Here is a 10601-nt window from a genome sequence, read left to right as displayed (position 1 = left end):
CGTTCCCGACAAACATTCCTGCATGAAGGACTGAAGAAAAGTGATCTCTTTAGGATACAAGCTTCATATTAAACAGCTACTGGCAGAATTCGGTAGCTACAGTGATGCTTAGAAAAGCTAAGTTGTACTTTGCTCATGCAGTGCTGGGTTTTGAAGCAATTTTCAATCATTTCCCCTTTTAAAATCAATGATCTAAATTTACACGAGGTAGTACATCTGGTGCTACCCAGAGGTTTGCAAAAGGAAAAACCTAGGAGCTGTATTTGGCTACCAATCTTTATACTGGGAATGCAAATCTTTATATTAATTCTGAATAAAGTCCCAAGAATGTCAGAAGTACCACCTTTCTTCCTCATCTGGTAATAACTGGCTTCAGTTTCATGGAGGTAAAGCAGACCTGATCATTTCCTAAATTCCAAGGAGTTGCTCCATGCCAGTGCTGAAAAGAAGTTTTTTTTTTTCTTTTCCTACAAAAACATTTTTTTTTCAAGATCAAGCAACAGAAAAATGCTGTATGCTGACTAAATCATTTAAAAAGGAAAGCAATAGTTGTGAATCTGTGAGAAAAGTGTAAATGTAAGTTGGAAAAAATTACCATGGACAGTCATTCAATATTAAAATAGATATATTCATTTTTATTGTATCCTTGAAATACAAAATTCACTTAAGATGTTAGATTACTAAAATAATGAAGTTTCAATTTTCTCGCTCAGAAATTCACAATATACCTTATTCGATCTAAGAGCCTTAATGATGGATATTAACTATTAAAGTAGAACCTAACCATTGTTCATCTATATACAAAATGTCAGTTTGCACAATTAAGAGCAATTCACAATCTTTTGAATGTCAGAAAGTTCAATAATGATGAAATAAAAGATCATTTATAATTCTACAAGTGAAATTCACAGACCAGCAATTACTCATAAAAATAGCAATGCCAAAACCAGTGACATGCAACGGGCTTAAAACCGTAAACTGAAGAACAACTCTTAAATGGTCTCCTATTAGTACATTAGGACATATGGGCAGAGATGTGCAAGTCAAATTTGCGAACAGGTATACATGCATGATCTTTGGAGAAATGTAGCAGTTTAGTAAGTTTACGACAGGTTACAGCAGTATTCAGTGGCAACATGAAAATGGAGAACAAACTGTAAATTAAAATGATAATAGAAAAAAAATCACATTTTAGTATTCACATTAGTTCATGATAAATTCACTTTTCTTCTGACATGCTACACAGGGCCACGGTGACTTAGAAAACCTATTTTATATCAGAAAAAAAATACATTTTTTCTTAACAGCAGAAGATAGTATCAGTATAGCCATAGGCAGTGCCAGCTTACATTCGAGGCCGGTATAGACCAGCTCTATGACTTTTAAAACTGAGCAGTGGGCACACTGTTTCACTCCAGGATGAACAGAGGGAAGCCAGGGCCCCCCAACAGCCCTCCCAGCTGGTCCTGTGCCCATGGCGTTGGCTGGGGAAGGCGAACAGGCGCTGCTGGGCCTGTTGGGCAGCCCCCTTCTGCAGTGGATAGGAGGGACAAGGCAGCAAAAGGTGCCACCACCTCCTGCCACCCACCCAACTGAATGCTTGCCAACAGCGCTGCGGTGCCCAAGTGACCAACACTACAAGCTCCTGGGTCTGTGGCAAAGGAGATAGAAACAATTTTGCTCCCTACGTCATGAAGCGAATGTGCAAAGCTGTCCTTCTACCACAGGCAGGATGTTGTGGCCAGCTTGGCTCCAGCTGCGGCCTCAAGGCATACTGCAGGCTCATCCATGAATACCATGGGTTTTCACTCCCTGCTCTGTGGTGACCAGGTCATTCCTGGTCAGATCAGCTGCTGACTCTCACTAAGGCACCTGCTTAGTCGCAGAGTATTTGGGAGAAGACCAACCAGGCCTAACGTTCCTCTTCCCTGCTCTAACACTTCTGACTTTGAAGAGGGGGTGAAGCTTACCTCGACTGCAGATGGGGTACACGAATATATGCAGGCCCTACCTGAGAGATGCATAAGTCATCTACTGGGACAGGGACACAGTTCCAGGACAAGTTGGGCAGGCCCTGCTTTGTCTTAAGTTTGATCCTTCTGGTTCCTGAGCTAAAAGAGCAACTGACTTTATCCCAGCAAAATGCTGGCCTGCTGCGTGGTGCGAGGCGTGGTCTCCAACCCCCATGCAAAGCCTCTGAGTGCCTTCATGGAGCCTTCCTTCGGCTCCTGGGAAAGACTCTTTTTTATTATTATTTTTTTTTTTAAAGAAGGAAGTAAGGCCTACAGATTTAATTTGCTAGTTTGGAGACAATCTAGATCTTCTTTTAATTTCATAACAGATACTGTACAAACTGATCAGCAATTAATCTGAAATTACTAATGATTTGCATGTACTTTTGGCACAGTCCTATTATGTCCTACTAAATTATGCAGCAGCCTGTGATATTCTCATTCAAAATCCTAAAAATAGAACACAATTATATAAAAAAAATCTTATGTTTAAAACAAATACCTACTGTTATTTTCGCAGTTGCTTCAGGTTTGTTTCAAAGTTGGATGCCAAGGAAAGATTTATCATAACTGTGGCATGAGACATTTTACAGCTTACACTTAAGCAATAATGTAATATAGTCAACAGTATAATGATATCAGCATTTCCTCTCTCAATAAAACAGGCTCTAATGTCCAAACTGGATTGTGAGCTATGGCTGAGTACAGAATAGCTCCTATCGAGTAAGTATAGCAGTAAGTAACTTGAGTACAGGAATCTCTCCATAAAAACAAATTTTATTCTGTGGCACAAAGTAATAATCAGCTTTTGCTGTTGATTAAATGTTGAAGCAAAGTTAAGGCATTTAATCAACCGCAAAGCCCAGTTAATATAAGTGTACTCCAACACTATAGATGCTATTGATATTATATATGAAGAGAAAATGTTCATCCAATATATCTCACAAAAACACAGTTTTCTCATCAGAGGATTTGGAATGTGGCTGTGCCAATTTTTGAAAGACTTTCTACTAATGCTTATTTAGGGTATGTGCTTTAGATGAATAACTAAACAGTCTCCTATGCAAATAACAATAAATAATTCTAAACTTTAGTATGTATGTAGCAGTTTCCATCCACAGGCTATCAAGTGCTTAAGAGACAAGTAAAATTTCTGATTTTGGAAGACATGGAAGATTGAGGAACAGTAGATTGCAGCTCAGTATTCCCAAAATGAGCTAGTGGCTCTGGTGCTCCACTGGGAAAAGACAAGAGACAAGTCAAGCCGAAGTTTTCAGAGCAATGTGTCTTTTGCACAAAGTAGAGTGTCAGGTGCTTTTTTTGAGCATCATACCTTTGACAGCACCAGAGCAGGACACCCCAAAAACACAGAAATGTGGACAATGAAACACTGGAAAAAAAAAAAAAGATCTTTTTAGTGATTTGCTCAGCAATCACCGAGAAATTTCTATAATGCTGGTGGGTACTCCAATTCTGGATGAGACAGCAGTTCATTCATCATCTGTAGGGCAAATCTGAACTCATGTCCAGACAGGGGTCACACCTCTGTGGTTGGTTAGCTATTTAGAGAAATGCAAATCCTGGCACAGAACAGATTAAGGGTTGGCTGCCCAAAATTACCTCTTGCAGTGATTACTCATCTTTCTTTCACTCTAAGTTCCATGAATGATGACGGGACACTTGGGCGTATCAGGGGAAGTCTTTTTCATGTATAACGTTATTTGTCAGCTGGCAGCGTGGGAAGAACTTATGCTGGCACATCGCAAACTGAGATTTTTTGGGGAACACAAAGCAAGGCCCACAGACATGGCTACTCTCCCATCACAATTAGGATCTCGTCAAGCTGAGACAGCCATGAGAATCCTCCTCTGTCTCCAAAGTGGTGGCTAGGAAGAGAGACAGGGTCTACAAATCTTAGATCCCGTGCACCACGCACCAGGAAATTCATGTTTGAAACAGGATCATGTCATCCAGTGAAGCCCATATGCAGCCAACCTCTGTGGCTGTCTGAGGTCTTCACTTGCTCAAGTTTTGGGCCCAAAGAGCCTGTTTTCCATCTTGTAGAGAGACAGTTCTGTTTCCAAACAGAGGTCACACTACTCTGCCTGTGCATTTCTTAGGCACATTAAAACACTATTAAAAAGTAGTTTTAGATACCACTCTTCTCCTTGAAGTCCTCTCATTTTGCCTTTCTGGAGCAACTAATAAACACAAGAAATTGTGAAAATAAACACAGACACATGATACTAGTAAAACGGTAAGACAAACAGAAGGTAATTTTTGAGATGATAAAATCATTTCAAACAGGCTCATATATTTTCCACCTGAAGAGTATACTGCTTTTTGTTTGTTTGTTTGTTTTTGGCTCATAGGCAAAATAGATAACGTAGGCTTGATCCAAGGCCTACTAAAATCAACAGAACCTCTCCTCTGACATTAATCAACTGCAGAAAAAATCATACAATTTAATTTCTTTGTATTGCACAAAAACAGAGCGTTCACCCTCGCTTCGTACCACTCATACCACTCAAATTCATACCACTCAAGTCAGAGATGTGTTTCCAATAAGACATTCTTGCAAATTCTTTCCCCCTATCCCCCATCCAACCCATATAGCTTTCATTACATCTCCCAAGTAAGGACTAAGACACTCAGGATCACAAAGGGAACAGCGTAAATAAAAAGTTAGAACAATTATCTCTAAACAACCTTTCGCCTTCTAGAATTAATTTCCCCCTTTGTTGCCACTGTTCTACAAGCAGATGTAGTGACGCCTCCAGATGGTGGGTACACGGGACCTCCCCATCTAACAAGGGGGAACCTCGTGGCACAGCTATGGTAGGAGGCCTTTTGGTTTTAACAGCATGCTTGCAGTGTATCTGGATTGTCAGGTTTCCGAGGAGTCTGAGGAATTCCCAATGTATGTCCGTTGAGCCCATTTCCCAAATAACGGCCTGGATTCAGCTTGATGTCATCCTCCCTCTAAAACCTACTTGACTTATGGCCAAGAGTATAGGGGTCCTTCTTGTAGGGACTATTTACCCAGCCAAACTCTTGTCATCTCACCTCACTACTCACAACTTGGGCAGGGTTGCTTGTTCCCATGTCTGACATCTACCTCCAGCCTAAGGGCTTTTCTTCTCTAAAAAAACAAGTAAGGAGGAGGTGAAAGCAGAGACGGTAAAAGCAAACATTCCCAAGAATACAAAGTTGAGTGAGGAAACAGAGCAAACACTGAGATTAGTAGAAGACATATAGGCAGCCGCTCACTTTTTTAGGGACCTTAGCTTGTAACGAAAGGCAATATCAACGTCTGGCAGAAGGATACCAAGGCCCATACGACTGTTATCAAGTCTGACAGCTTTGCTTTCCACTAGTTCTACATCAAAATGAGCCAAAAGTAAGAAAAGAAACATCTTCATCTCATTCATCGCAAGGAACCTCCCTGGACACATGCTGATCCCAGAGCCAAAAGGCATTAGGAAATACTTCAGTTTTCTTCCTGCCTTGAAGAACGTGGTTTTCTTCTTGCCATTCTCTATGTAACGATCAAACTTATACTCCTGAAAATAAAAGAGAAAGAGAGTGAGAGAGAGATAGCTAATGAAACAGTTACATGAGGTGTTTTGTTTGCATGGCAGTAGTACTTCTTAAACTCAGAAAGCAGGATCAAGAGGAAGACAAGGAGTAGACAGCTTCTCCTTTTTAGTTGGTTGCCTCAAGTTTCATTAGCTCACATTACCGCCCCTGTAAAGAATACTGCTGAAATCCACTTATTTAGCTGCTTTACATCAAGCTCCTTCAACTTCCATGTCTCATCCACTGAGTGTCTGGCCTGTATTGATTGTAATTAGATTTTGACCGCTTTGAAGCAGAGACAATGAACCTTAGTGGAAGGACAATTTTCTTGTAAAGCATCATATGTGCTTGGTACATACATCATGAATAAGGATAATCTGCCAAATTCTGCAAATGCCTATGAATAAATCAATGCATTGCACGGATCTTGTTCTTGCAAGATCAGAGCAAAATCCATCCTTCTTTTGCACCCAGTGGTGCAGATTATTCGAAAAGCAGACCTGATACTTTGCAGTCAATTTTCCCTTCAGCTGGAGATGGTTGCTGCTTAATTTGCCACATCTGACCTTCACATGGTTTGCTCCAGAAGCTCTGTGCAAAGCAGGACAACTGCCAATGACTGACCATTGTAACGAGTGTGCTTTCAGGTAAGGCTTGAGGCTGCGCTTGTAACTTACATTCCATAAACTGAACATCTTTCCGACTACTTCCCAGCAGCAGGATCACTGCTTAGAGATAATTCATGTTTTTGAATGAAGGAGATCTGGCATCCTCACTCAGTCAACGGCAAATTAACCACTTACAAAATCCTCCTGCATGCTTTGAATAAAAATGACAGACACTTCTTGCTTATGGTCACTCATTAGCATTTGTCCTGCTTTGCATACATCTGCTATAGCAGCAGCCATTTGGAGCTGGCTGGGAACAAGTCAGTCAGACAGAAACCACCTCAACTGAATAAAAAAAAAAACACACCACAAAACAACACAATGATAAAACGCACTGATACTGATCTACCCATTAGGTTAAAGGCTCTGGAAACCACACACTGCATGTCTGGTTGTTGAGAAAAACAGTGGCAGGGGACGTGGCCTATGAAAAAGGGGAGAAGGAGAATGCGCACAGGAGAGTATACAACTTAGGGTGTTGAAGACCTGTTTCTCTAAATAGCAAGGGCCCGGATTTCCCACAATGTTAAAAGCCATTATATGTGTTTTTTTTGTTTGTTTTTTTTTTCCACTGAGAAATAATTATTTTCAGACTCTTTGAACACCCCAGCCAAAAGGAAGTTTTTTTTTTTCTGTTTAAGTTACTGCTTCATTTGAAGAACAGTAACAAATGAAAGCCCAGAATACCGCCCTTAAAACAGATTTACTTCCTGAAATGTAAAACCCGTTGATCTAAAAAAGCACTGCCAAATATGAACTGTAATAGCTTAAAAAGCAAAGCAAAATAAAACAAAACAAAACAACAACAACAAAAAACCAACCAACCAAAAAAACCCCACAAAAACAAATCTCTTCACTTCATTGGAATATGTCCACAAAGTGAACTCCTCATGTCTGGAGCTATTAGGAACTATGGTATTGCACACGTATTGGACCAAACCAAATCCCAAGAGCCATCTGAAAGCTGTAGTTCATTTTAACAAAAAAATAAATTGCTGTCTAAGGAATTGGAAACATCAGAAAATACATGTGAGACAGCAAACTCATGCTTGTGTTGTTGAATCCCCTAGGTTTGGATAGATTGTTTGAGCCAGCGAGCTAGCTTTTAAGGGAAGACTTATTTCTGACAACGCAGGAGCCTTCAGCCATGCATGAGGCTTCCTTGGATGGGAGAGGCTGGATGATGGTGAGGAAAGGGTGAAGAAACTGGAGATGAAGTTTTGTGTGGATGGCCTGTTCAGAGTATTATGAAAACTGAGGAATCTCCTGTGACTGGTGCAAGTCTCTCTCTGTCACATCTTGTATTTAGCTTTGTTTGGGAAGCCACCATGTAGGGTTTCCTGCAGGATTTCCTCATATTTCATTCTATGGGATTTGCAGAGTTCAATTACTGAGCTCCGTAACTTAGCTGTGTTATGATTCAGAGGTTCACTTATCCACTTCATAAAAATTGACTCATTTATTTAGGCTCTGAGTGAAGAAGGAGGTCAACAATATATGCTCACACTTATACAATATGGTGCCAAAGCAGAAGATAGCTTGAACTTAAATTTATGTATCCAGGAGAAAAGCATTGCTACAAAATTATCTCGTCAAGCTGCCTGTTTTCCCAGGAAAGTTTTCCCTAAATACATGACAAGCTCAAGACTGCACCTTTCAAAAAATTCATTCTCCATCTCTATCTGATCTTCAGTAGTTATTGTTGAAAGCACACTGCATATTTTAAGAACCAAACAGAACAGTGATTTCCCCACTTTTCGAGAGGGCCCATGTGCTGAAATCAATGTACTGCAAAGTGTGGATTGCTCATTCACTATCAAAAAGATAAAATATATGAACTAAAGCTGTACTGTGAAAGCTGAGCAGAGCTGATACCAAGCAGATATATTCAAGCAATAGAAATATGGTAATGTATTCTGACAATTATTGAATAAGGGAGGGGCTCAGCTACCGCTCTGATGCTTTGGTCTAGGACCTAAACAAACAGATGGACTTTTGACAAATCAATAATGTTCTCCAAAATAAAGTGTTAAGAATAAAATGAGGAAAAGCTTATTTGTTAGTTATGGCTTTTAAGGATAAAAATATTAATTAACTATTTGCCAATACATGTTTTTTTTTTTTTTTAAACACTGATTTTCTCAGCAGCCTTTGTCTTTATTTTTGCGTGGGTACAGACAGCAGGGCCCTACTGGATGCCATTTCCATTTTCGTGGCCCTTGTGTTCATACCTGTAACTAAAACCTACTCCTGCTAACTCCAACACACTCCACACCTCCTCTCACTGCCTCTGGTGGAGCTCCTGCACAGCGAAATGCTGTCCTGCACAAACAAGGCATCTGAATCTCACCCATCCTCTGCAACCCCACATGCACATCTTTATCCTCAAATTCCCAAAAGGGACAGCTTCAGGGAGCACTGTCTCAAACATGGGGTTTCTACAAGCATCTAAACACATCCCGTGTACCTCCCAGAGCTGAACTGTGGTCTGAAATGCATCTTTGGCTCAAATATCAAGGCTGGAAATCAGCATGGCAGGGAGATAGCTCTTTGCCTAGGAAAAGGGGGATGAGGAATGATTCAGGTGTAACTCCTACCCCTCTGGATGAGGAGGCATTTAATGGCCTCAGCTTATATACAGCTTCACCTCCTGTGTGGCACCCTGGACCAGGGACAACAACCTGGCGGAATAACCTACCGGGGACTAGGACTATTCAATTTGCATGCAGGTGGTGAACTTCTGAAGCCATATTAAGGCTGAGGCAGGGTGGATTAATTTCGAGTCTTTGATATTCATTAACTCGAGCGTCAGAGAAAAATACAAGGAGATGACACAATTACCCTCGGAGCTTCACTGTGGAGCAACAGCTTTGCAGTTTCAAGTTCACAACACTATACTAATTGATCAAGAAGGGGTGAATCCCTATGAAGAGAGGTGAAAAAGCATAAGGCTCAAGTAAGACACTGCTATTATAGGGCTTCAGAGTCAATGATGCTTTGGGGGCACTTAGCTAAATGGCCCACATTATTTGCTATTTAAACCACCTTCTATTATTCAGCCCTCCTTGGGTATCAAATGATCCACTGCCAAACAAAACCCACATTTAGCCTAAAGTTTATGGTAGTCAATGTGCAATTGTCAATTCCTTTGAAAGCAGTAGCAGTCAGTCTCATCACCATATTTCTCTCTTCAGGCCATGAATCCTTTGACCTATAGGGCCCTCGAAAATACATTTGAAAGTCGGAAGATTTGTTCCACAAGAAGGAACAGCAGGAAAAAAAAAAAAAGAAAAAGAAAAAACCTATCACAAAAGGCCTGGCTGCTGCAATGTGCCTGAAGTAGGACGAGTAGCACCAGCTGAGTATTTACCTTAGGATCTTCATAGACCTCGGGATCCATGTGCAAAATCTGAGGGTAAAGGGCTATCCAGTCTCCTTTCCTCAGACTGACTTCCTGATCCCCTTCAAGCTTGAGGACAAAATCCTCCTGGCTGATGCGAATGTTCATGGAAGACGAGCACATCCGTAAACTCTCGTTTAAGGCGCTTTCTGCGATTAAACAAAAACGGAGGGGGGGAAGCGTCAGAAATATGGGAGATGACTGCAAGTTATACATGGCTGCAGCTGCTGCATCTCGACAGGTTTAGTAGGGCAGGCTGAAGGAAAAAAAAAAGAAAAGAAAAAAAAACCAACAAAACACAAAGAAAACAAAACATAAACCAGACACCACGAGGAGGTACTAAACAGTCCCGCAGGGCGGGGGGCCGCCGCTCTGAGCACTGCGATGTGATTCTCGCTGATAGTTCTGGGAAATCGTGTCGGCTGGAGGCAGCCCTGGATTTTGGGTGGAAAGTCATTATTCAGGCATCACGTTGAAAACAACGCAATCAGAAAACATGAATGCTTTATGCATTTACATATATTTCGGAGGTTGCAAGCAAATACCAGTGAAAGCATCCACGGAGCTATTCAGCTTGCCTTTCAAAAGCTGTTGGATGTAGCGGCAGGGCTACACGTTAGAAAAAACATTTCGCTTGTTAATTCCGCAGTCAGGCTGAGGATTTTTAAATTTATTTTGTTTTCAATGAGCTACGTTGCCAAACGATAATGTCTATTATGGTCCAAGTGAATGTAAACAATTCATTGTTTGCCTGGTAGATTTAAGAGAGAAAGACACTTTTAATTGGCAAAGAGAAAACAAAACCTAGTCCTTTCAGTACTAGGGGAAGCATGATTTTTTCTCCACCATCACATCCTGGAAGGCTCCAGAAGCTGAATGTCCTTGCTTTCCCAGTGGCCTTCACCTTTTGCTCCTAGCACGACAGATTTTATGGCTAATTTC

At 40.9% G+C, this 10601-nt stretch overlaps 1 protein-coding gene across 2 annotated transcripts in view; it reads right to left on the bottom strand.

Moving 5' to 3' along the window:
- Positions 1-607: 607 nt before the first annotated feature.
- Positions 608-10601, bottom strand: part of CYP7B1 (cytochrome P450 family 7 subfamily B member 1) — a 123951-nt gene continuing 113957 nt past the window's right edge. For both annotated transcript variants that reach the window (XM_083827472.1, XM_083827473.1), the window contains 2 exons: positions 9630-9808; positions 608-5575 (listed from right to left, as the gene is read on the bottom strand). In XM_083827472.1, coding sequence (XP_083683598.1) covers positions 5279-5575; positions 9630-9808 — 476 coding nt within the window. In that variant the 3' untranslated portion in view covers positions 608-5278. The remainder of the gene's footprint in view (positions 5576-9629; positions 9809-10601) is intronic.

This window comes from Anser anser, assembly GCF_964211835.1.
Source record: "Anser anser genome assembly, chromosome: 2".
NCBI classification, from domain to species: domain Eukaryota; kingdom Metazoa; phylum Chordata; class Aves; order Anseriformes; family Anatidae; genus Anser; species Anser anser.
The sequence above is the reverse complement of the archived record's forward strand: the minus strand, read 5'-3'. Positions and strand labels throughout refer to the sequence as shown.